The sequence below is a fragment of the Aquila chrysaetos genome, chromosome 12, assembly GCF_900496995.4.
Source record: "Aquila chrysaetos chrysaetos chromosome 12, bAquChr1.4, whole genome shotgun sequence".
NCBI lineage: Eukaryota > Metazoa > Chordata > Aves > Accipitriformes > Accipitridae > Aquila > Aquila chrysaetos.
Window position 1 is genome coordinate 33,036,454 of NC_044015.1, and position 27,554 is coordinate 33,064,007.

A 27,554-nucleotide genomic window follows, 5' to 3' on the forward strand; every position below is an offset into this window, starting at 1 on the left:
TTAAATCCATAACTTAAAGCATTTTAATAAAAACAAAGCAAAAGACATTTCATAATCCATCCACTGGCACAATGTATAAAATCTTTTAAATAACAACTTTAATATTAGTCACAAAATACAGCATGTTGTATAAAAATAGCTGTATGCACACTGCTAAAAGATAATGTAAAACCGCTCTGAATAGGCCATGCAAAGACACTCAGCTTTGACCTTTCAATTTCCAAGCGCATGTTGGATTTGCTACTTTATTCCTTCTCATTCTGCTCAGGATGGTTTTGTGCTGGCACTTGGGGGCCGCCTCCTCCTCCCCCTCTCCACCCTGCACGCAATGCCCTGGCAAAGGGTTTCAGAAATGGCCAGCAAGTTTAAGGTGCATCATGTTGGGCATCTTAGCGGCCCAATTTTCACAGCTTACGTTTCAGAAAGTGCTCAACATCCATGTCCTTCTCCATGGACACCTCACCTTGGTCACCCAAAATCTTCAGCTTTTCAGCCAGTACCCTTCCAAATTACTCCTGACCTCTGGTGCACCACAGTACTAAAACTGGAAGCTAAAATCTAGACACCCAGCCTGAGATCACTGCAGGTGGCAGAATGCAACAGCTGCAGCACCATTTTTGTATAGATGTACCTTTGCATTTGATAATCCTAAATTATTCAGACACCAAAATTCACTGAAGTCTGTCCATTCACATTAAGAACTCCAGGTAACACACACAAAAGGACTTGGAGAAATACAAGTTTACAGAAAGGAAGGTATAACTGAGGATAGCATTAATATATAAAAAAACCCAGATACTAAACATAAACTGTTACATAAACAGTCTGTTATACTGTGGCTATCAGACTTAAGACTGTAACTGCCAGAGAAGGGGACATACTGGACACACACAAAAAAAACCCAACCAATAAAAAGAGAGATTATATGGAGTACATTTTAGTTAAGAACAAAAAGGTGTCAGATAAAGAAATAACACACCACCAGCTTTCATCCTACATACTGACACACTAACTATCAACAGGATTAAAAAAGCAACCCGGTCCTCTTCATCCCTACAAGCCTGAGTGATCCTTGCACCTTTACAGTACCATCCTCACAGTCTAAGCCCAGTGAAGACAACAGAGACAGATCCACCCAGTCATCACCTTCATTTCCTGAGTCTACAGAAAGAGACAAGGGCACTGTTGATTGAAAACAGTCCCTGCTGCTGTGACTAGCAGCAGCACCTCGCAAGATGTACCATCAAGGAGAGCAGCCATAGGCAGGGAGAGGCTTGATGCTCTGCTGGGCAAAGCAAGAAAGTTGTTTTTTTCTGATGTTTTCAAGTTTGCATTTTAAAGCATACTCTTCTAAGAAGAAAATAAGGAAAGCTTAGTGATTTATCACCTCAAATAATACAGCAGCAAACCCATCTTCTCCAGTTTAAGAGGATCAGTTAAATTATCTTAATGCACCAAACCTGACAGGCAAAAAACATTCCCATAAAAAGCTGTCCCCTTAAAGTTACAAGTCACATCACAAGAGCAAGCTTCCAATCAAAGTGTCAGAAGCAGAGAAGCTTTTATCAGTGCTGAAATTCCAAATAAGAACACAGGCTGATCTTGCCAATCCATAGCAGGAAAGAAGTTTAAAAGGCTTTATGGGGAACTGGCTGAAAGTCACTGGTTTTGGTGGCGTGCGTCATTGCTCTGCGCTTGGCGAGGCGGGACTTGGACGGTGGAGAAAGCTTCATGGAGCACACAGCATGGGCAACGTTCTCCTGCTCTGCGCTGAGTTCATTCTCGTGCTGAGACAACTGGCGGTTAAGGGCTATAGCCTCAGCAGCAAAAAGCGTCAGGTCTTTTGTGCTACTGTTCCTTTCAAGGGAAAAGGAGAAAGCAGTTACAACATGCACAAAGAGTCACTTCACCTGGTTACCCTCATGGCAGAGCATCTTTTTCCAGGAAGTTTTATTTCTCCTATCAAAACATGGACACAGCAGGCAAAATAACCAGTTAATATTTGCATCTCTTCTCATTGCAAGGACCAGCAATACATAACAGAAACACTCTGGGATTTTGGAAAGAGCTGCAGTTCTAGTCCTCGTTCTGCCAAGTACTTCCAATGTAAACCCGGGAAGCCACCTGAGATGCCATGCTTAATTTCTACATGTTATAAAAGGATGGGCATATGGGGCAATACTGTTGTCTTCAGAGAACTGCAATCCCACTATAATTGCACATCTGGCTTAAGGAAATACACTTCTGACAGGAAGAACCACCTGGAATTGCCAGTGGCAGACATGGAAATAGAAACAGAGATATGTGACTCGGGCTCTCCGACATAGGAATCTACCATCAAATCACTTCAAATGAGGCTTGCCCGGCTCACACAGTTAAACTGATACTGTGATTACCTCCAACTACAGTGGAAGTCAGATCCATGTGTATATGATGATTATTCATCCATCAGAAAGTGGTGTCTTTGGGTAACGCACGCCTTTATGCCTTTTTTCCCCTCCTGGGCAGCAAACTGCCAAAATCATCATTATTTCCTGTCTAAGATTAGCACTGCACCACAGGAATCCTCTCCAATGCCTTTCCCACAAACAAGAAAGATTAGATCATAAAGAAAAATCGGAGCTTTAATATTTCTGATGTTCTTAACAAAATTAGTGCTGCACATTTATGAAGTTCCACTCTCCACCAGGGATCTTACCCCCCAATTTGTCACCTCCTATCTCTCCCCATTCTTTCAGTAATGATTCTTGGCCAAGTTTACAGACATTTAAAAAAAAAAATTACCTTTGAAGAACTTGAGGGGTAGGTAATCCCCTTTCAGGAGCCTGCTAGAAGAAGCAGTTAAGAAAAGTTAGTTATGTATTAGCAGCTGGGAACCAAGCTTTCCCAAGAGCGATAAAAAACAGGCGATTCCTCCAAATCTTTACAACTAATGGATATTGCATATAAACTAATTCATTGTGGGTTTCCAAATCACTGTTGGTTTACAAATCACATTTCATAATCTGTCTCCCCTCACAAGAAGATACCACAGTTTGCAGGTATAAGGCTAAAGCTTTGGCAGCTCTCCAGAAGGTCTATCCCTTCTTTCCTGAACTGGGAACTAAAGCAAAAGAGGACACTGCTGTTCTTTTAAAACCCTATCTACCAGCATTCTGCCTTACTGTATTAAAGAGTAACATGATTCACGTACTGCAGTGCTTGGTATTCACAAGAAAGCCATTTAAAAATGCATAAAGCAATAATTAAAAAACAAACAAGAAAACCAACCAAACACTTAAAGCTTGACAGACTCATCCAAATATTTAGCACACAGAGCTCCAGAAAGAATAAACCCACTGTGTATCATTTAATTAATCAAGATAAGAACAGTAAAACATGCAACGATGCTATTAAAAGTTCAGAGACAGGGAACAGCTTGTTCGTCACTTTGAAAGAAGAATAACCCTTAAAAAAAAAAAATAAAGGGGTATACATACTCCTTGAACCCATGCATGTTGCAAAACTTGAGCAGCACTAAGTCGTTCTTTGGCGTCGCAAACGAGCAACTTTGAGATGAGATCTTTGGCCTCAGAGGATATATGCGACCAGTCCTTGTCAGGAAATTCATACTTGCCTTCCTGAATGCTCTCAAAAAGCTTGTTCTAGTAAAGGAAAGGGTCTTTAATTTAAATAGCAACTAGAATGCAATGGAAGACTTCTCAGGTGGGATTCTTCTCACTCAGTTTTATCCACCTTGTGTGGTGGGTGACAACTGAAACCATCCAGTCTCCTTATGGAGTAATAGAGAGTGACAGGCAGCTCCAGAGAGTGATTCAGCACATCCTAAGACAGACATGATACACTGTCTGCTCAAAACACCTTCCCCCCCCCATCCTCCCTGTAACAGTGCAGCCAATATACTCAGTTTTTAGAAAGAATAAATTCAGACTGTGCATGGCAACTCTCCTGGGGCTCAACTTATCTGAGGAATTGTGGTGACTACCATAAACCAGATCAAGAATTACAGAATAGAGAAGGATTGCGGGATAGGGAAGAGGACATAACTGGTTGGGTTACAGACACCGCTCTTCATTGCCGGCATTACGACAAGTCTTACACCCTAAGTTCATGGGACAAACTACACTATCCCACGTATGCCCATTCTCCCACACATGCACATTCACCTGGCAAACTCTGCAGACCTCTCCTCTGTCCCAGCCACAGTCTGTGCCACAGTTGCCCACAAAAGGGGGGTAACCACTGAGCATGATGTACAGGATCACTCCCAGGCTCCAAAGATCACACCGCTTATCGTAGAACGTGGCCTCCTCCGTGAAGACTTCGACCACTTCGGGTGCCATGTATTCTGCAGACCCACACTAGGAAACCGAATTCAAGCAAGTTTTCAAAGGGAGGGTCAAATCAAAACAAGACTCAGATTTATCATTCTCCTCTCTTTATAGTAGGCAGCTTGGTCTAAAAGCAGAATCAGTCATCAGGGACTACTGAAGTTTACTACTTGCTTTCACTGCGGGTCTCATTTTGTTAAGCCAAATCACAACTGCTGCATCCCTCAATGGTTAAATGGAATTGCCAAGAGCTTTGAAACATTTTGTGAGCATACTGCGCAAGATAAAATTAACACATTTCAGGTTTAAGGACTACAGGGACCTAACAGAAAGCAAAAGAGTTCCTACTGTTCTTTAGCAGAATCATAAACTGTTCCATACGAATCTATGATCCTTTATACAGGCTCAAAATATTAATTTACATATTTCCCGTTTTTAGATCTTATCTATTAGTTACTAGCCTTTTAGAAAGTGAGCAAGTATATCATGGGAGGTGATTTCTATAACAGACTTCTGTAGAACTGTCAGATTTTTCTTTCACAGTAATGCCAAAAGCACAGCACTGTGGTTTTTCAAACTAACGTGTATTATAAAGCCACACGCTGATTACGGAACTTGCATTCCCCTTAGTTTATGGGTCTTAGCTACAGAACCCAAACATCGGGAAATGAACACAAAACTAAGGTTCAAACTAAGTCCACAAGCACACAAAAAACCTCCACGAAAAGCTTCCTCATTTGATGGAGTAAGAGATGAACAGGATCAATGTGTTACTTTCTGGCCAACAGGAGAATTAACATGGTGAGCTTCTGTGCTTTTGTATATGTGTTCTATGACTGGGAAACCAAGACAGTATTTATCACACATACACCCACTTTAAATGAACTATCCACCACTGGGTGTAGTTGCAGTAAGCCCTTTGGAAGCTCTCCTCTGGAGATAAGAAAAATTGTTTTATGGTAGAAGAGAAAAAGCAGAAAGCCACAGTAGGTCTCTTACCGGTGTTGTTAATTCAGGAGTAGTTATTGGAGTACACGCACTGTTCAGCTTCACCCCACTACCAAGATCAAAGTCACATATTTTTACTGGTGATATCTAAAACCAAGGACAAAACAGTAAGAGGTCCAGAAGACCGGGATTAATGCAAGATGCATGAATACAGCACCACGTGGAAAACCCCAGGACAGAACCAGTTGTACTAGCAGCAGGACTAGTGAAACCCAGTCACTTACAGCTATATTCCACTCCTTGCATTTGCCTCCTCTGCCCCAGTTGCTCCCATGCTGCCAGCATCTGATCCTATTACATTATTTTTTTATTTGGCTAGGCAAGAGCCAGTACACATCGGGGCAGTTTGGGAACTATATGTATTGTGACCAGCTGGCCTGTAAATGTTGCTTGTCCATCTGGGTACTGCCTCAGAACAGATGAGGTGCTACGTTGTAATTGCTATGCCCTCTCTAAGAACAGTTGGCTTTTTATCTCTTAGCCAGATGCTTACATTTTTACAGCTCAAAGAAGAATTTAGTCTCTTTCAGGCTTCAGTTCTGTTAAATTTAGTTGAAGTTCACTAGTGGGTTCAAAAGTTTTCAAGAAGAGAAGAAACATAACATGAGGACTGTTTTTGGAAACCGAGTTAAAAAAATACACTTCAGGTTAAGAGACCAGAGTAGCACCTTTTCTGGAGATTCGCACAGGATGTTTTCAGGCTTCAGGTCCCTGTGAGCAATACCTAAACAAGAGTACAAATGTTCATTAGGGAAGATACTCTCCTGTTTTATTTCTCATTACTTCTCTATTAGAAGGTGGCCTAGGAAATATTCTAGGCCTGAGTTTGCTACACAATCCCCCCTTAATGATACTGCAAATAATTGCAAAGTGTATTTGTTAAAAGTCACTGTTGCATCCTGCTATACCTTTATCATCCTTATATGTACATGAGAGTCAGTCAAGCAAATAAGAACCTGCTAACACTGGAACTTTTTGGCTTAGCCCAAATTAATTATGTTAATTAAAACCAGCTTATTAAGATGACTGACCTGTAGGAAAGTTTACTTGTGTACACAGTTTACTCAAAAGATTTTTGTGCCTTCTACAGTAAGGTCCTTCTTTCCAGATGGATCAACTGGTGGTTCGCTGAACTCCTACCAGCACAGACAATACCTGAGACACTCTGCCCAAAAAAAACCCTGAGTTCCCAGATGAAAATACCATCTTTTTAATGGTGAGGTACGTACTCATTGCTGAAGCAAAAGAAAAATTAAAGGGTTTGGTTGGAGATGCAGAAGAAAAGCTAGAGGAGAACAACCAAAGGGCTTCTTCATTAATTCAACTGCTATCGGAACAGGCAAATCCAATAGGGAAGCACAAAGTTATCTATCTGTGCAATTCACATGCAAGGGTGGTTCTGCATTGTCAAAGCAGTTCTTCAAATGCCTAAACGCACAATTTCTGGAAGTTCACCATTTAATATGATCAAACTTAATGGTAAGGCAAAAAATGAGAAGCAAAAAAATCAAATCAAATGAGCAACTTAGCTGTAATTTAACTGCACTCTAGCCTTGCTTAAAAAAAAAATTACGCTCCAAACACACTTGATACCACTTCAGAGTACAAGAAAGAAAATATCCCACCACATTCTACGTAAGGGAGCTTCTAATGACTTTTCTTCAGCACACACCACAAGACATGACTTAAAATACAACATTAACAGCATAGCGTGGCATCGATCTCAAGGAATCAGAACTTTCACAATCATGCAGTTCACGTTGCTTATGCATGGAAGATGGCATAATGAATCCGTCAAGATGGCCCATGCTGACATTTACAGCAAGGCTGACAAAACTCCCAACAGTTGGCTTGGCTTGCAATGTGAAACCCAACAGCACTTTTTTGTATTGTTGTTTGAATTAAAATGTCTGATTATATAACATTTTATTTTCCAGTTGCACACAGCGCTGAGGAAACAACTGCCTTTAAACACTCCTCCAGTGGATTATTACCAATAAAGCACACATATCCCAAGTGGGCGTAAGATGGTATTATCATCCAGCAGAGTTCTAAACTACTCCTGGCAAAAGAATTAGTTGTCCTGATTCAATTTATTTTTTTTTAAAGCATCTAGCTATAGCACTTCACCAGTAAGCTGTGCAATAAAAATGCTTTAATTTCCTGTTTACTTTAGTGTTGTATATGCTACTTACTAATTATTTTAATGTCACACGAAAGAACCATAAAGAGGACAATAAAATGAAAGGGGATGCTGTTGCAGCCGATTCTGCAAGCCATGTCCCCACATTCTAAGGCTATTTTAATGAATCACTCCCCTCTTGTTGGGGAAAGGGGAATTAAAACTAAAAGCTGAGAGAGAACTACAGAAATACATTAGCTGAGTCAATATTAAACTTCCTTGAACAGTGTTCCTAGACTTTCAGCTGTTAAGCAACCTACTATAGCCCTAACATATCAAGGAAGTATTTCTCCGCATGTTCAGCCCAAGCTTCCTGTTCCTTATTCACCCTGTATCCCAAAGTCAAAATCTTCTAAACACAGGTATTCAAAGAGTACATTCTCTGTAGGTTTAAAGTTGAGTTATCACATAGACAGGCTATGAAGATTACCAAAAATCTTAATGCGAATTAAGTTTGTTTCCACATTCAAATTAACTTCTTACAACATAGTCACAACATGTGACAAGATCCATATTCCTCAGGTTTACCACTTTCTTTATTCCCTATGTATTGCTATGCTTTTCTTTTTAATGGGTTCAACCTACCGAGGTACCAATGCTGTAATTCCAACTTAAGCATATAAGCAGTACCATGACTTACAAGTAAAACCTACAATTAAACATTTATTGAACTGGGGACGGTACTAAACAACTTAGACAGCAAACGTAGATCTGCTGAGATCTACCTGGCTAATCAGGATGGCAAAATAAGTGGAGAGAAAAATTTATCAAAATAAATAACCAATAAACATAGCCTCCAATTACATGCCATTCTATTCAGAGGTAGTCACTGTAACATTAACTGAAGCTGCTTAATCTATGCAAGACCAGATAATTATGACATAGGAAAGATTTTAAAGGTATCTATCACATTCAACACACACGTACACTCTGGGATGACCGTAATGCATACAGATATTTTGAAATGAAACAGAAGTACTCCCAACTAGAAAAAGCAGCAAAAGAACATTTTAACATAAAAGAACTCTCTACAAACAGAACTGATTTTAAATCTGAGCAAATTCCAAATGAAATTAAGACACCTTCAAACAACGACTATGGTTCACTTGTAGGTCTCTCAACCCAACAGTGGGGGTCTAAATGTAGAGACCAAAAGCTACAACAAAGAGGCCCTGTAACCAGCAGAATTCTCGGTAAATACAGAAAAGCATCTCTGTAGACCTGAAAGAGGAGGAAATTAAAAAGAGTATTAGGTCCCTTTTGAGTAACCTTTACATGGTGCTCAGGTAACAAGAACAAGCAAACAGATTTAACCCTAATGTTAATTCTCCCTGGATGCTGATGTAACTTCTCATCAAAAGTCTGTACCATCTTACCACAGCTGATTACTTAAACTACCACATTATGAAAATAATATTATAGAGGAAAACAGAAGAAGTCATCTGGCATTGCTGTAAATAGAAATGCTAGCAAAGGCTGACTACTTACAGATAAAATGTGCTCCATAACCTAAGAGTACAATATCAACCAGTAAAGATGGAGACAGCCTTCTCTTACCTTTTGTATGAAGAAAATCCAGAGCAGAGGCAATATCTCTCACCACTTTGCTAGCTTCTCGTTCATTGAAGTGCTTCCGCTTTTGTATATGGGCCAGAATTGAACCTGTCAGAGTAACAGGTGAAAGGGAAAACCTTAGTATGAATGCTGCCTGGGCTGAGAAAAGGCTTTGTCAATACAAGGATAAAAAGGCAATAGCCACTACTAGTCTGCCATAAAGGAAGAACCGATCTCAGCTTGAACAGGGCCAGAAGTAATTTAGGAGAGTTATTTGCAACTAACATTCTGTCCTAGTATGTTTACATGGCAGAAACTGAAGTATCACAATCCCATGTTTTTTTATGAAAAGAGCCTCAGAAAATAATGATGAGCTAGTACCAAGTATCATGAATCCATAACCTCATTTCTCGTATTTTGTAACAGCCTTTCACTGCAGGCAACTTCCAGGGACCAAACAGGGGAATGACTAAGCAGGAAAAGGTACAACTGAGCAGCTTCAATACTTAAGCATGCTAGAACATAATTTTCAAACATTGCAGCCCTAGCTTAAGCACAGCATGAGGGGCAAGCACTTTTTACTGCCCCAGCACTGACTGGTCTGTTTTCCACACACTGTGAACAGTGGAAACTTACTAATAGCACTAGTAGAACTCAAACATCATCTAAGGATGTACATAGCACTTCGGCAAAACCCACCCTCCCCCAGGTCACAGGTGGCCATGCTCGAACTAACATTCCTCATTTTGTGTAACATGGCAATTGAGACTCTGCACTGAAAGTCAAGTATACACGTTTTTTTTATCTCAACACCATCAAAATAAAAAGACATTCTACTTTTAAATACACATTAAAATTCCCACTAACATCAAGGTAAGGCTCATACACTGACTTAAGGCAAAATTTGCCCAGGCACATGAAATCTGACAAAAGACCTCTCAAATATGAACATAATGAAGGACTGGTATCTTGCAGGCAAAGCTCCACTGGTATCCCTTTAACAAAGGATAAAGGGAGGTTTGATTCCTTATCTTCTTTAAGTGAATTCCATCAATCTTCTCAGAACATTAAAAATGTCTTAAAAAAAAACAATTAATGTAGTCCACAGAGATCCAAGCCCACTAAATAGCCTTACTACTGTCTTTCATTTTCTTACTCAGAGAGGTATGTTTATAAATGCAATCAGGCAGACAAATCCAAGAAGTAACTGCCATTTGTTATTAGCCTCCAATACAGTAAACATTTTATATCTCAGGTGATTTCATTTTTATTCTTCAGTTCTAGGTGTGGAAGGAAACCTCCCATTCTCTATTGTCGTAATTCCTATTCTTATACTATCAAAGCTGCTGCCACTCCTCCACAGCAAGGATTCAGAGAGGAAACCAGAAAGACAGTCAAAAAGAAGAAAGATGGACAAAAGACTCTTTGGATACGCTTTGATATGACAAAAGACTCTTCAGATATGCACAGATATGCTGTGTCAGATGGGTGGAGGAAAGCCACTTTGGACCAGGTTATCAGACTTCAAACACAGGTTTTCCTTGCCAAAAACACTTTCTAGTTTGCTACAGACTTCTTAAGGGCACTGAGCTCAAAGGGTTTTCCTAGTATAGTTGTTCTTTACACCTTTTGAAAGTAGTATCAGTTCTTGAATGTTTCTATCCCTGTGGAAAAGACCCCAGATTTTGCAGGAAATGATACTAAGCCACCTGAAGTGTTCATTTCACCCAGCAGGTTTATTTCAGATTACCCTTCTGAATAGAGCTGATGTTCCGAACTCTTTCAGATAAGAATTATATCAATATCAATGAAAACATACTCTACAGACTTTATATTCAGCCCATGTAGAGGAATCCCACAAACAGAAAGAATAGCAGGGCACTCCTGCCAGTTGTTACCACCTCTTTAGTATTCAACAGAAAGAAAGCATCATATAGCACCTCCCAAAATGCATTTCAGAGAGAAAAAAAGAAAGTGGAAAGGACTCCTAAATCATGCAAGTTCAGTATAATAAGCTGGACTTTAACGTTTTCAGTTATAAAATGTTGTCAGGCAAGGATATTAAATGGCTTCTGCGTATCATGGTGAACTGAACCCAGCTAAAATGGGAGCACAGCTCCTTCAGTTACCACAGCTACACAAAGGCAAAGCTGTAAATGGAAAGCCCAAGTTATGCCCCAACATTGTAGGTAACATCAGTATCTGAGACTACAGTTACTAAAGTAAACGTTGCATTGAAGATTAATGTTCTCGTTCTTGCCACCCATGCTGCTTACACCAGAATCTGTAGTGCATCAGAAGCTGGTCTGATGCTAATTCCCATTATTTCTTTCTTCAAACCCACATACCTAACACTACAAATGCTGAAATTTTTCAAAGAGAAAACCAGTCTCAGCCCTAGTTGACCACTGTAAAAACACTAAGAGAGGGAAGAAGTTGTAGCATTATTATCCTCTCAGCAGCTGTGCAGGTACACTGACAACCATAGTCCCACAGTCAAAGGAAAGGGTTAACTAATGGAAGAATGTGAAGATGGGAAAATAGACAAATGCAGATTCATCCCAGTTGAGCCCTATTTGAGCTAATTTGTCAGAGAAGTCTGTGCATTAAGAGGAACAGTGTTAGAGGAAACCACAATGAAATGATGCAGTAATTTTAAGGGAAGGTAAACAAAAGCTTTTACTCAAGGAAAAAAACCCATGTCCTTCTCTTTTTAAAAAAAACTTCTGCATCTATACTGAAAGAATTTGCTTTCTTGCCCGTACAGTTTGCTACTGAAAACTTTCTTGACCAGTGACAATAGATGATGTTCTATGGACAGAAGTATACTCCTTCACAAACTCAGTTTTTCTTTGAAGGGTGGGCCATACTTTTAACTCATGGTTTTGCACAGTCATGCAATTAATGGATACTGTAATTACGCTCAATGCAGAAAAATGTGACAAAGTCCACAAAGCACTTGATGTAGCCTTCCCACTCCCCAGGTGAGTGTTAAATGCTAGAGACCAGTGACCACACATGCTCACTTGATTGGCCCTCAAACAGCCAAAAGCAGACTACTCCACAATTACAGCAACCTGAGGCAGAAGCAAGGTGGTTTTTTGCAACAGTACTCCATGAGTTTCAGGAAACTAAGTCAATCCTACATCAAGGGAAAATGCTACCAGAGTATATAGATGCTGTACTAAGATCGTGCATAATATCTGACATACTGTGTGTCTCCCCTTGCCTGAAGGTACTGTGACCTACTAACTATATTCCAAAGCTCCTACTTTAACAGAGCTGACATTTCCATCACTTAACTACAGAAAGGGATTCCAAATGCATGACCAGACCCATCAATATTCAAGAATAACCATACTTCAAGCTTTGTATATTAGTTCCTCTACTACTTCTTTGTCTTAAAATTCTCAAGCATTTAAAGTAAGGTCTTCATTTTCTACTTTAAAACACTGAGACAAACAGGACCAAGGTGATTCAATGAACAAAGGCACAGTTACTGCACAGTACCTCCTCGCAGCTTCTCAAAGACAAGGTAGTATCTTGTGTCATCTTCAAAAAATTCTATCAACTCCAAAATGTTCCTTAAAAAAAAAAAAAAAAAAGAAAAAGAGAGAGAGGAAATAGAAGAAACAAGCATAGAGTGTAAACACAGCAATGAAGAGTTTCAGCATGGATAATTAGGAAGTGCCAGAAGTACCCAAAAATAAAAGTTTAATTAAACAAGTTGCTTTGGTTGCCTATGGCATTAAAACTACATTTCCAACTCACACTGAAATTTAAGCGGAAGAAACAGGCCAAACACCAAAATCAGACAGGATTGTGAAAGAGTTCCACCACTGCTCAACTGACAGGAAGATAGCTGGTAATAGGTTGTATTTAATAATTTAGAACATTGCATTTGTGCTGAAGGCAAGAACAACAAAAAAAAAAACCTAAATTGGCATTCTTTCTCTCTGGAAATCACAAGGCAGAACACGCAGTGCTTGAAGGAGACAGGCATCTGTCACCATGACATTAAATCCAGCGCCTTAGTTACCATTTTTAGACTAACTAACTCCTGTTTAGCTAGTGTACAGTCTTTGCAGCACAAACGCCCCATGTTGCCTTGAGAATGTCAAACATGTAAGTCAGATTCTTCTATACTTGCAGTACACGCAAAATCCAAATTCTGCATGTGGCGATGACAGCTTGAGTTTTTCATCAGTTATTTACTGGATGACCATATGCTTTTAACCACAGACAGAACAAAAATGTAACCTGCTTCTCTACAGCACAACTTAAGCCCATGAGTTTGGTAAACAAGTTTGGTTTTAAATTATCTTGAAGTGTTGTACTAAAAATTTGTAAAAAAAGGCTCAATATAAGCTGCACAACTGCAGTATAGATAACAGCTGTTGTATACATTCTAGATTAACAGACATCTAAAGGAGTAGTTTCAGAATTGGCTTAAACTCATCACAGAGCATGCTGCCACTGGCTGTGTAGCCTTTCCCTCCTTTTCAGACACAAGCAGCAGCTTTAAAGTTGCTTCATCCTGTAGCTACGTGAAGTCAGCACACATCTAAATGAAAACTAAATTAGCTTTTGGTTGATCTAAGGGTTCCAGTGCAAAAGCAGGAAGGCTGACACAAAGAGGAGGACAAACCACACATTAAGGAAAGGAATAGCAAGTCTGTTCCTTTCAGCGGCAGCTGGTATCAGGTCAGCTTTTGCTGATGGTGAAATCACAAGGGAGAGCGTCAAAAAGTTCATTACCCATTCAGACAAAAGCCACGCATCACTGAAGCACATTCAGGCTACAGTGAGCCAGTTGCTAATTGAGTTATGTGACTTTTAATTTGTAAATATCTCCCTAAACTTCACAGGTAAGAGAAGGGAAAATTCTTATTCTGAATAGGTCAAGTCTAAATTTCCACTGGTTTTAAGGAGACTACTGCAAAGCTCCTTACTCACACATAAGAGGCTTAAAAATTTGAAAAATATTCAAGATACTTTAAATAAATAAAACAAACACAAGATTCTATACTTACTTGTTACCCTGACACTGGTACAGTGTTTCTATTTCACGAAAAACCCGACTCCGACTATGCCCAGCATTTTTTTCAATGATCTGTGGAAAGAGTTAGAGCTCATGTTTGAAAAATTACTGCAGGACCTGTGCATGTGGCTCTGGAATTAAGTAACTGATCTAAAGTTTGAATCTCAGGCACGCCCACCAGACAGAAACACTCCACCTTTCTTTGTTTGTTTAATTTATCATCCGTCATTCATTTACAGTGCCAGCAGAGCTCTGGAAGGCATTCAAAGGACAAGAGAAATAAGTACAAGAAGATAAGAAAGCAACTAAATCCACATGTTACACAGTCACTGACCTGATACCACAAGCTTTTTCTTGCATCATTCTAATTCTGCAATGTGCAGAAAAGGATATCCTTTTGAGTTCTAACAAAAACAGATTTGAGTCACATCAGACACTGAACAGTCAAAAAGAAGTAGTACTAAATTCACCACAAAGAGTTTGGTTCATAGTGCAAACTTCATGGAGACCCAATAATAGGACCTAACGTATTAAAGAAAACATACATTCAATCTCAGAGCCCTTCTGTACTGCCATCAGAAGTGCCATCACACACTCCTCAGGCTGAAAGACAACAAGGACAGGGGCTTTCCGCAGAGGCTGAGACTGAACGATTGCTACGTGAACTGAAAGCTCATGCCATTACCCCAAATACTACCAACATCTGTATCCAGTATAGGTTTCTCATTTTTACAGCCAGAGTTCTCTGGTACAGAATGGCCAACCATTCACCAGTACTACATGACACTTGGTATCCAATCACATCTAATTCATAATGTAGTGGTTTGTTTATTCCAGACTTTCAACAATTCTACAAAGTACACACAAAATTATGGAATCTATAGGACTAGACTTTTAAAGGGACTTAAAATTTTCTATCTATGGTTTCTCCAAAAGAATCAAGCATAAAGCTTTCTTATTACTATTATTTGTGTTTGTAATTAAATGGGGGACTCGGGATAACCACAGATGTGTAAATGGGCCCTAACACTTAATATTATGATATTACAGAAGATTCACCTCCATCAAAAAATAAGACACAGCTTTACATGAACTAATGGCAGTAACTGATGCTCTCTGAACTTGGAGCAGCATTCTCAAAAGCTTGCATTATTTGGTAGGCCGTGCTAGATAATGACTCAGTCTCTTTCATAAGAAGAGCTAAAAACTGGTAAGACTGAAATCAAATCAGGACATGAGAGGAAAGCTTGCTCTGAGATCTAAGCATCACACTGTCATTTACTATTTGTGAATTCTATCTGCAGCTGATAACACCAGCTCACTCCAGAGGCACAATACTTCAGACGACAGATATCTCAATGGTTATAAAGCAGGCTCATTTCAAGCATCAAAAATTTTCTAAAAGGTTTTGCTATTACCCACTCTATTACAGGTTTTCACTGAGATACTAGGAGGGAGAAGACATGTTACAGACAGAAGCGATGCTGCTTTCATTCTACACTTACTTTTACTGCATATTCTTTCCCAGTTTGGAGGCTGACGGCACCCTGAACTTTGGCATATGCTCCCTCACCAAGAAGCTCAGCAGTCAGCTTGTACAAGTCTGCCAAAGAAATCCAGCAGAAAGGACACATTTAGCCAAAGCATTTCAGTGAACAACATCAAGACAAGCTATTTATCTGATGAGCATCCCTCATATGACAGCAACTGAAAAAATTCCCTTGGTAATGAAGACAGAAAATAGATTTATGCAGTATTAAAGTAGATGTGCCAGCCTTAATTATGCCTCATTTTTTACTTCCCCTCTTCCAAGTACCAGAAAAATTTAAAGTAGACTTCATTCCAGCATCAAAATTACAAGTTTGTTCATACAAGAAACATTTTATATCTCAGCAATTGCTATGACCTCATCCACCTTCCCTGTCTTCATGTAAAACTCGGAACCAATTTTTTTCATGTAGAAAACATTCCACTCCTTGATCAGAAAATGCCTACCATAAAACACTATCTCTGCAAGTAGATTTTATAATTGAAATTTGAATGTTTAAACCTAGAAGACTGCCACCTCTTGATTTGCAACATACCTGACAATGCTACTTGCCCACTAATAAGTTTTATACTGGTCAGCTTTGTTGCACTGAACTGTATTTTACCTTCAGTGCTTCGCAGTATTTGTTCTCACATCTATTCAATCAAAGCATTTTGATATCAACACTGTTCCTACTAAAAAAAAAAACAAAACAAAACACCAAACCAGATTATAAATAGGACTCAGATTTCAGCACTAAGAGAAAAAAAGGAGACTGAAGACCAAAATACAGGGGATAAAGAAAAACAGAAACGTTAGCTTAGAAAGTTTGCCAAAAAGCACTGTTTAGGTAAGAAAACTGAGAACAGCAGAGGGAATACAGACCATTACAATTAAAAGCTTAGAAGTTGCCACCAACCTTCAAACTTCCCAGGGACATGATCTGTGGCTCTGGTTCTTTTTTTCTTTTTCCTTTTCCCACTGTCTGCTATGGGGAGAGGCTGACTGCTGACCATTTCTGTGTGGCAGAACATAAAGGTGCCTTTAACACATAAGCAATTACTTTAGGAGAAAATGAACATGATCTTATGTGTTTATGTTCTTAAGCTATCCAAAAGTTTCTCTGCTTGTCTTCATCACGGGCTGCCACCTCTCCCCCAAATATCAGAGGAAACCTAAAAAGACAATTTGGGTGCTAATTAACAGCTGTGGGGAGGTTTGATAAACAAATGTAAAAACAGAAGAAAATAACTATGCATCTATACTGAATCCTCCTCTCACAGCACAGTAAGGCAAAGCATGGGAACAACCTTGTCAACAACCACCATGAGCTACCCACAACATAATGCATGCCCTGATGCAAGACAGGATTTACAGCCCTCACAAGGGCACTGTTCTTTGAGCTATTCTACTGTTTTACAAGCAGATTTTTTTCAAGTCAGTTTAAGAAAATGAGCTTCCAAAACAGGAGGAAGGTGTGGGGAAGTTTCAAACAACCTGGTGAAACAAAGCAACCACAAGAGTTAACAGGTCAAAGAAGCAATCTAGGTCAGTTTATGCTGCCAGAAGGCCAGAAAAAAACCCACGTCTCAGAACCATGATGTGCCTTTCTAAACCACAGAGCAGTGGATAACTTATGCTCCAAAACAAGCAGTGTTTATGGCATTTAGATATTGTTTTCCTGCATTACTAGTTGCAGATACTACAAGAGCTTAGTCAGAGATAACAATTCACTGATGCGAGAGAATATGGCAGAAAAAGAAAAAACACCCACATATTCTTATGGAAAGCCTAAATAAAAACATTGCCATACACTTTCTCTGCCAGAGGCTGCTTCATACAGCTAACCTATCTCCAAAAAGGTTAAATGATTCCACACTATACTCACATGAGCACTTCTCCACACCACCAGTCACATCCTGCCAAGTTGGCCCTAACAGTTAAAAATCACAGCTCACAGTCTTTAAGGCAGTAGCAAAGCACTGCTAAGACATTTTACAGCCAGGAGGATTTCTAAGTAAATTCACAATTAAAGATCTTGTACTACAGAAAAAATAAATCCCTAGAAATAGCATAATTATGAGAACACTGGTAATGAAACAAGAGCAAGCCCTAAAAACGACAACGGCAACTTTTCTAGCAGTTCTCCTTTAACAGAGAGCCTTTGTGAATAGCAGTTTTTCCACCTTTCACTGTTTGCAAAGTACTCTCAAAACATAGGAGAGACTCGGAGGCAGAAAATATTACACAACAATCTACCAATACATGAAATACTTTTTCTTTGCTTCATTGTATTTTTCTTGCCAATATCTGTCAGTAATAACTATTATGAGTGTCACTTAGAACTCACACCTTGTCTGAAAATTTAAGACAAGTGCTGTTTTGAAAGCCCTTTAACAACTTACTGAAACACTTAAAAATGTATCACTCAAAGCCTTAAGACAATAGTAAATCCTCATTTTCAAGTCTTAAGCAGAATGTGTTAAATCATCCCAATGGATGACATATGCAAGTTCTTAAATACAGTAAGAAACACAAAAGCATACATTTTACTAACTTCTGAAGCAACAGCTTCTTTTTAAATCAAACTGACACACATACAGTTTTGAATTTTAACATAATAGAGAGAAGGCCAGCCTTTGACAGCAAGTTCCTGCTCGCTCTGATTTCAATTCAGCCTGCATTAGAAGTTATTCAGAATTGAGATTGAAATGACACACATGAAGCTGCTCAGAAATAGAGCTGGTCTGCTTGAAGGAGGTGCTTGATTTCCAAAAGGTGTCAAACAAGTCATTTTAATGACCTGACCTTTTGCAAGTCAACAAGTCATACCTAGACAGGTTCTATTCCGTTTCAAATATTACACAGTTTCAGAGCTTGTAACTGACTAAAAATTAGCAAAAAGACAGCAGATGAATCCTGCATCTTAGCACAGCTGACATATTTCTTCACAACCATCTCCGGCACTCTACCAGTTGGTTATGATATTTACAGTCTGGTGTTTAATAACTCACTACATTATTTCAATTCCCTTTAGTCTGACTCAATTCCTAAATTACAGAGAACTGCTTCCTTGAAACCAGGAAGTTCACTAGTCATGTACACAGAAACCAAATTACTGAAAAGCTCATGTTTTCAACCTACAGTCCTGACCAAATTTGCTATCAGACAGGCATGAAGTGTTTGCTGTATTAGATTCTTATTACCCTTCTGGTCTGCTATTTCACATCATTGTGTAGTTTACTTCTGTCAACACAGCTTTTGCTTTAAAGGTATCACAGCTTCATTCTCATTATTCACTTTGTTATAATGAACTGGTACTTAAGTAACAGCTGGTATGACAAGAAAATGCCTTTAGCCCAGCCAAATGCTTCAGAGGTTTTTCAAGCTTTCAAAGAAATGCTTGTGCTTGTGACCATATACCAGAGTTTCCGATGACACTGAAAGACAGTGTGCCTCAACCATCTAAGCAATGCTTAGGTGTGTTGCATACTGCAGGAATACCTCTGGGGGCAAGGACACTGTGGGATCTGAGGAAGTTCACCCTGCCAGACAGAAAGCTCAGAGACTAGATGAACTGCTCTGGAAGGAAATGGCCCCTGGACACATCAGGTCCAGGATGAACATCCAACTGTTGTTATTTTAAGGTAATTTTACAACATGGCCCGAAGCGTTGAACCCCTGCTTCCACCAAACCAACTTGTCCACCCACTTTATAATCTATTCTGTCCGAGTGCAGTGAGCTGGGAGTAGAACACTAGTTGGTGTTCAGAGCAGATTAGCCAAACCTTTGATAAAGAGCACTTCTTACATCCCTCTCGACCATAACAGTCAGACTGTTCTCTAAAGAACTACTGTCTGACTAGCAGTCTGACAAGAGCTGAAGAAACAGGGAACAGTTCAAATTCTGATCTGTCCTTCTCCTCCAGTCAGGTTAGGATTATTGCTTACAGGATAATGTAACCCAGCAAAATCCATACTGCAAGCAAAAAGAGAGCAGGTTTCTGTCTTAGCTGCAGTTTTGTCGAAGTCCTATATTTTATTATCATTGTCGTAATTCAGTGTTGAGGCAATATTTAACATACACATTATTCAGAGCCTGTGTGGGAAGGTATAGTTACAGCCTCTCTCTTTTGCGGTTGTGGCCTCTACAACTATCTTCAAAAGGATGAACAAAAACACTTATTGTAAAGACTTGCAAACAACGCCATGTGAAGAAGAAAAGGAACAATTACAACAAGTTTCACTTCATCCAGATCTTACATCACCTTTCCTCTTGCCTCCTAACACTCCAAACATGCCAAAATCCACTACACCAATGTTAACTCCCCTCTCATTCTAATCTGCTTTCCAAAGGAAGGAAGAGTATATTTAGAAAACATGTACAGGAAGCACTTGCAGAACACAGTACAGATGTCTTTTTCTATTAAGAAGATACCTTTTTTGTGCGTTTGAATTCAATGGAAGAAAGCAGTTTAAGCAGAATCCAGGTACTACCCCCTGCTTCAAAACTGGGTCTTGCTTGAGACGAGTTGTTCTGCAGCTGAAAAGGAACACAATCACATTTACATTCAGAAATCACACAAACGTTACATACATTTGGGTAGTGTCCAGAGTGTCAAGAGATTGCAAGACCCTGTTGTGCCGGACTTGATGTAAGCACACAGCAAGAGCGCACCTGTCCTGGTTTCAGCTGGGATAAGAGTTAATTGTCTTCCTAGTAGCTGGTATAGTGCTGTGTTTTTGAGCTAGGTATGAGAATAATGTTGATAACACAATGATGTTTTCAGTTGTTGCTAAGTAATGTTTAATCTAAAGTCAAGGATTTTTTCAGCTTCTGATGCCCAGCCAGCAAGAAGGCTGGAGGGGCACAAGAGGTTGGGAGGGGACACAGCCAGGGCAGCTGACCCAAACTGGCCAAAGGGGTATACCATGTGATGTCATGCCCAGTATATAAACTGGGGGGAGTGGGGGCAGGGGGATTGCTGCTCGGGGACTAACTGGGCATCAATCGGCAGGTGGTGAGCAATTGCACTGTGCATCATTTGTACATTCCAATCCTTTTATTACTACTGTTGTCATTTTATTAGTGTTATCATTATTAGTTTCTTCTTTTCTGTTCTATTAAACCATTCTTATCTCAACCCACAAGTTTTACTTCTTTTCCCGATTTTCTCCCCCATCTGACTGGGTGCAGGGGGAAGCGACTGAGTGGCTGCATGGTGCTTAGTTGCTGGCTGGGGTTAAACCACGACAACACCCCTGCATTAAAGGCTTTATAACTCTTAAGTACAGAATGCAAAACACAGTGTTATTTCCAGTGCTCCAGTCATTTCAACTGAAGAGGAGACCCCCTTGTTACAGTCTTGCAAAAACAGTGGAGGGATTTATGGTATTCATTAGTTCTTCTTGTTATACTATTGGAGAACCATAACAAGTTTAGATACAAAATACAGAATTACTCTTAATGGACAAGAATTACCATACTCCTAACCTAGATCAACACACTGCCAAGATAGAGCACCACAACTACAACCATAACAGCACCAAATTAAAGCATATCTTGAAATTGGTCTTGAAGGCAGCCAAACAGGCTCCAACAGAGCAGGAGCATCAGAAAGCATTTTCTACAGCTGAAAAATCTCCTGAGAACACGTACCACTAGTACTGAATTCACTCCTAGCAAGCGGCAAACAAGGCAATGATGTTCAGGTTACACCATCTGAAGAAAAAAAGAATCGGGAGCCTCAAATAAAGCCTTCTGTGGATTCACAGAGGATAGCCATGACCCGGAATTCAATAGATGAAACAAACTCGATGTGCTGGCACAGGATGTTTCAGACCACTGAGGTGGTACCTGAACAGCTGCAATTACAAAAATATTACTGTCCCACAGATACTGCAAAAGCAAAGGCTTTTTATTCAGACTGAATAAAAGCATACCGAGGTCTCTGATGAAGCTTCTCTAATTGAAATTTAAAAATACTATTTTGACTAACTGAACAACAGGTAGACCAGTCTGCACCTTCTGAACAGCATCCAACTTCTCTGTCAATTTACACTTCTTTTCAAAGCCATTGTTTACTTGTTCAAACAGCTACCACCAGATTAAATAAAATAGTTAGGCATGAGTAAGTCCCTTGATTCCACAAGCATGACATACCTGTGACTCTCAGACTTCAAATGTAAAAGTGTGTGCTCAAAACTCAAAAAAAAAAAAAAATTAAGCCATTTTAAAGTTTCAGACATCCAGAGTTTTGGACAAAGAAACAAAACAGAACCAGACTTCCATCTCATTTTCCTCCCAACTCAGCTGCTCACATCATTCTCGGAGCCTCCCTTCCACAGCAACACTTTGATTCCTGTAGATGTGGCTCATAATGAAACAGGACTCACTCAGCAGGTGCTGATTCTGCCAAAACCTTCTAGTTGCGGGAAGCTCAGAATAACCAAAGCTACCTTTATAAAGCAACTACATAGTGATTAATTGTGCTTGTAACATTACAGATCAAGAGAAACACAATTTGAAGAGGAAGGATGCCCAGTTCTTTAGCACAGCCCTGTGTCAAATCCAGAGGCAGATTATTTAATATTCTTACTTAATACAATACAGAATGAGTATTAATTTCAAGTTGTAAGAAGTGAGTGTTCTTACAGGTCATTCAGCATTACAGTAGTTTGCCATAACTCATTCTTAGCTGTCAGTTACCTTCTCATCCCACCTACAAGAAAACTTTTAGTATAATTTAATTCATTAATCTGAATTATCCTGAAGGAAGAGGAACTTAAAAGCATTCCAACATCTTCCCAGTAAGATACAGGAGCATTAACATTTTAAAATGAACACTTGAAAGTCCACAGGAAGCCCAAGCAATCTGATTTCATGAAAGAGCAAGTCTGAGAAAAATTATCAATTTTGCCTTATCACAGGCATTACTATAACACCTACACAGTGTAACAGCTGACACCATCCTTCTAAAATTCTTCAATCTGTAGAAATGGTTACAGAAACCTTTTTCTTTACCTCCATACTTCTCCCTGTGATTCCCTTCTGTCACACTTCTAGAAGACCAGAGATACCTTATCTTCTGTGTATGCAAGTTGCAGAGCCTAACTTTTCGTACTCTCAGCTAGCCACTTCCTTTGCAAACTAAGCATGGGGTTTCTGAAGCTCTGAGTCAAACCCTCCAGCAATGGGTGGATCTCACTTTGCAGGATAGCACATAAAGTTATTTCAAATAGATTCCTCCCACCCCAATTTATTACTTCACCATGATCACTACTGGGGAAGCAGGGAGAACCTTAATGGAGAGGGGAGTACACAGCACTCTTCCCTCTCCTTTTGGGAGAAAATAGCATATTTAGCACACATGCTGTAGACATGAGATCTTCTGCTGAGGTCTGCCTATGTTTACATAGAAACACATGCATTTCTTTAAAAGCATTAGTTATCATTCAGAATGACAGCAAAAGAACTGTTATCATCCCCACTGGAAAGACAAAGGCAAACAAGACAAGCATGGTGACCCTGCTATGAGTTAACAAGTAAGGATAACAAATGAGACTGAAGGTAGCTTAAAACCACACAGTAATCTTTTTAATTTCTTGTTGTAGGACAACCTGCCTCTGAGGCAGCCACATGGATGAAAGGACATAATAGGGTGTATTTCAGGGGGCTAACAAATAAATGTGAATGGTAAGCCTTGTCAGTAAAAACATGACACACACACTGGTTATTGCACGAAAGACCATCTTCCCTCCTTCCACATACAGCAGTACAGCCAAACAAGACATGTAATGCTACTGACCACTGGCAGACGATTCATATTGAAGTTTCCATCACAGTGCAGTAGGAACTGAGCTGCAAAATTATTTTAAACTCCACATCACACACATTCTAAATGAGAAAAGTCCTTGCAATAGTACTTTGACTCAACTGCTCAAAGCTTCTCTAACCCCTAAAGCACTTTTAAATAAAGGAGATATAAAGGCAAGTAAGCTACCAGGGCCACTTACTAAACATCTCTGTCTGATGGCATCAACAACTCTCAGAAGACTGTCTCTGCATTGCCAACTAGCTCCTCTAACCCCACTGAGCTCCCTTACTAGTTTTCAAGTCTAAACCAAAGAGAAAAACTTCTTAGAAGACAACTTTTAATTTCATGCAGATAGAAGATAAGCATTTCCTGCTCTGACTCCACACCCCACAAATGATCAGATAATGACATTTGTCACTGGAAAAAAAGCTACACAACATACTCCTATATTAGCAAGCAGCCTTGTTTGGAGAGGTCAATCTAATGTGTTCTCAAACTTTGAAGCAAGACTGATTTTTCTGCCTGCTCCCCTCCTCTGTACTTTCAACTCTAAAATTAATAGTCATTAAACTCCATTGCATTTCCACATGTGATGTCACATAAAATTTGTACCAGTGTTTTAACATTTGTTACCAGGAAGGTACTGGAAGGTGAGAGGAAATTCCACATGGCAGCAGTAAATACCTTTTATGAAAGCATTAGAGAGTACTGATACAGCATTCATACCCTGAAATAATGTCATGATGGACAATATTCAATGTCAAGAAATTTTCAGGTGTCCAAGGCACCCAAATCCACTTTACCTGGAAGGCTGCCAATACCAAAACCAATTACCTTTAGAACTGCAGTGGAAAAGGTTCAGCTCCACAAGTGTATTTTGCCTTGCTTCCATCCAGCACCTGGAAGGCATGAAGAGGAGCCCTGTTTTGAAAAAAATGCCAAACTGTAGTTCTTCAAAGTTATCAGAATATATGCCAATCCTTCCAAGCTAATTGTGGGGCATAAACTTGCATGATAAAGAGGCTTTTATAAGCAGTAAGCTCATAAAAGGAAAAAAAAATCTAAACAAATCTGACACTTCACTAACAAGTGCCAGTGGCGTCAGGGGAATAGGCTAATTTTTGGCTATCACATGTACTGTTGAAGCCAGCAGCCGAGCTATCACCAGAACTGTACTGCTGCCTTGTCTTTGCTTCTCTTCGCTCCGAACTGCCTCAGAAGGTCACCCTGGTCAGGCTAACAGATACTGCAGAGGTAAAGTATAGATTAAATCTAGACAGATTTTCAGTGTTCCCGGGGGCTCATAGGTCTCATTGTTTTATGACAGATGAAAAATACAAGAACTAAAAGATTACTTGTGATCAAATCTAGGAACAGGTTCATTTGCCTTTGCCGGCTCCTCTTCCACTCCAGCAATAATCTTAATAGAGAGCAGCCATCATAGGAGTTTATAGACTTACCACTCTCTATTAAAAAACGCACTATGTATGAAGTACAGCAGTTTAAGCCTTCGGGGAATAACCAAGCTCCAAGCGACAGAAACTCCCGGGTCCTTCGGAGAGGGCCCCGAGACCCGAAGCTGCCGGCCGGCGGGCTGGAGGCATTTTACCGCCTGCCAGCTGTCCCTTCGCCACCGACACCAGCCCCAGAAACCAGGGCTGCCACCGCTCCCGGCCTTCAAGTGTTTATTCCTCCACACGCCCCGCGTCTCGGAGGAGCCCGGCCAAGCCCCGGGGAGAAGACCCGCGCTCGCAGCCGGGGGAGCCCAGCGGCTCCTACGGGTACGGACCGCTCCCCCTCAGGGCTCCCCTCCCACACCTCCCCTCAGCCGACCGAAGCGGGGAGGGCCCCTCGCCGCCACCCCCCCCACAGCCCTGAGGGAGAGCCCCCACAGCCCTGAGGGAGAGCCGCCGCCGCCGTCCCCCCGCCCTCACCTCCATGGCGGCCGCCAGCGTCCCTCGGCGGGGGCGGCGCTGCACCGCCGGGCCGCCCGCCCCCCGCTTCTGCGTGTGTGGAAGGCGGGAGGAGGCGCGCATGCGCGCAGCGCCGCTCCAGGTGAGCACGCCCGGCAGTGGGCGCCCCCACACACACACTGTGCGCATGCGCACGGGGAGAAGCTCCATGCACCAGCCCGGGGAGGACGGGGGACGTTGTGGGGGTCATCTGGGCCGGGGTTTTGGTGCCCACGCTAGGCTGGCAGGTTGCAATCTTCTCCTTCCCAGAAGAGGGGTATGGAGCTGACCGTGTCCCCACTCGTGGCAGGAGGGTGCAGGGCCCCTCAGGGCAGGTGGGGCGTGCAGGGACCCTCTGTCGTGGCCTGAGGGGGAGAACCAGGTGGCCGCCATCTTGTATTGGTGCCCCCCATCCCTCGGCAGGGTTACCAAGAAGCGCTCATGGAAAAACCACAGTAATGAACAAAATTCAGCACATGCTGTTCAGATGATACCTTCGCAGAAAAGACCCTAGTGAGTTAAAAAAGCCAGTTAGACACTCAACCTCTGCCTGCACCAAGTACTGTCTTTCACAAAACCTTTAGGGCACAGGAGGGGGGGTAACGATAACTTTCTAGAAGTCTCTTTATCCAGTAAAATTTGTCTCAGCTTTACAAGTTGATACTGTTTATGTAATGCCAGCAACATAATAGGTATTTTGGAAGTTCTTCTCCTTGCCTGCTTTCTCTGCTTCCTGTGCTCCCCACAAGCATTTTGCATGAGCCGGTGATTTTTTCACAGGTTTCCCATTTGGCCTCAGGATCAACTTAGCGCTGATGTACCTCGGCAGTTGCTCAGGTGACAAGGGGAAAGTGTCCCTCGCCTTTGCCTTCAGAGCAGTGTGGCTACAGCGGAGGGGTTTGGGGGCATTCAGTAAGCCAGGTGCACCTTCAAGCAGGTCAGACTAAGAATAGAAAAAAAAAAAGTAATAACAACCAAGAGCTAGGGATAAACCTAAGGAGGCACAGCATGAAAACCCTACTGTGGGACAGAATGTCCAAGGGACTCTGAGAAGGCAGTGCTGTTCACCTGACTCGCTGCTTCTCCTCAGCGGTGGCTCTGTATCCCAGCCTCACTTGCTCCTACCCATTTTGGGATAAATCACAGTCCTTCTACATTAGGAGGCATTTTCTCATTTTTTCCATGCTCTCTTGAATAATTTAGACAGCAGCCTTATTTCCTGCAGCTACCTCCTTACCTCCCCAGAACTGCTGCCCCTTTTTATCTGGCAGTGGAAGATAAGTCTCCTTCTTTGTGGGCAATACAGCTACAGAAGAGGGGCAGCAGTGTGAGAACACTGGGGCAAAGACAAATATGCTACTCAAATATTTTTTTAAATCTTTTTAAATAATTACTATTGAATGAGGCTTGTAATTTTCCCAGCTTTATCCCTTTTTAGATTGGTTATATTGCCTGCAAATATATTTGACTGGAAAAACAATCAGGTTTCCTCCTCAGTAGAGCTACAAGGTGCCAGCTCTGCACAAGAGCTCCAGGAGAAAAAAGGCTCACTAATAGCAGAAATCCTGCTTTGGAGTTTGCAGAGGAGTCCCTTCTTTTAGTGTTACAAAGAGAAGCTCTGATCTACTTCTCAGGTGTCTCTTGGGAAGAGACAGTTATCAGTGCTATTGCCCACCATAAGGCTGAGCAGGGGGGTGGATTCATTTGCAGAGAAGTATGCCTAGCAAGAAATAGCTCTTTTCCATATCAACTCAGACTGTCGTTTTATAAGGTTATTCTCAGTTTGGGTGACATTTCAGTTCTCCGCTCATTGTGGCAGACTAAATGAAAAGATGTAAACTTGGTAAATTTAGAGTTCGTATTAAAAGAAAAAGAGTAGATTGAAATCAAGTCCAGCAAGAACTCCTGTGAAATACTACTCCCTACCTCATTTGTGATATAGTATCTTCTCCGTAAGGATTTCAAACATCAGTGGAGATGCTGGCTTTGCTGGGAAGCAGGAGATGTTCATGCCTAGAGACTGCAAGCTTCGCTGCACTGTGTGGCTACAGATATCAGATAGATAATGGGAAACTTTGAAGCAGAACCTGAATATGCCTGGAAAAACCAAAGCAAATTGCAAGTTATCAAGTTAGCAGGAC

The 27,554-nt window shown here is 40.8% G+C and overlaps 1 protein-coding gene across 12 annotated transcripts; it reads right to left on the reverse strand.

Annotated features, from left to right (window-relative positions):
- MKNK1 (MAPK interacting serine/threonine kinase 1) lies at nucleotides 1-25,511 on the reverse strand. 12 transcript variants are annotated; one of them, XM_030032812.2, is made up of 14 exons: nucleotides 25,396-25,449; nucleotides 24,296-24,360; nucleotides 20,083-20,187; nucleotides 16,564-16,662; nucleotides 15,622-15,719; nucleotides 14,109-14,188; nucleotides 12,586-12,659; nucleotides 9,079-9,183; nucleotides 6,008-6,063; nucleotides 5,331-5,426; nucleotides 4,167-4,361; nucleotides 3,480-3,644; nucleotides 2,785-2,828; nucleotides 1-1,857 (listed from the first exon to the last, which is right to left on the reverse strand). In XM_030032812.2, the coding sequence occupies exons 4-14, from the start codon at nucleotides 16,658-16,660 to the stop codon at nucleotides 1,629-1,631; spliced, it is 1,239 nt and encodes a 412-aa protein (XP_029888672.1). In that variant the 5' UTR covers nucleotides 16,661-16,662; nucleotides 20,083-20,187; nucleotides 24,296-24,360; nucleotides 25,396-25,449; the 3' UTR covers nucleotides 1-1,628. The 12 variants fall into 12 exon arrangements, with proteins under 12 accessions (XP_029888672.1, XP_029888669.1, XP_029888671.1 ...); XM_030032809.2 differs by having other exon boundaries at nucleotides 16,564-16,819; nucleotides 25,396-25,445; XM_030032811.2 differs by having other exon boundaries at nucleotides 24,296-24,382; nucleotides 25,396-25,427.
- Between the last annotated feature and the right edge of the window lie 2,043 nt (nucleotides 25,512-27,554).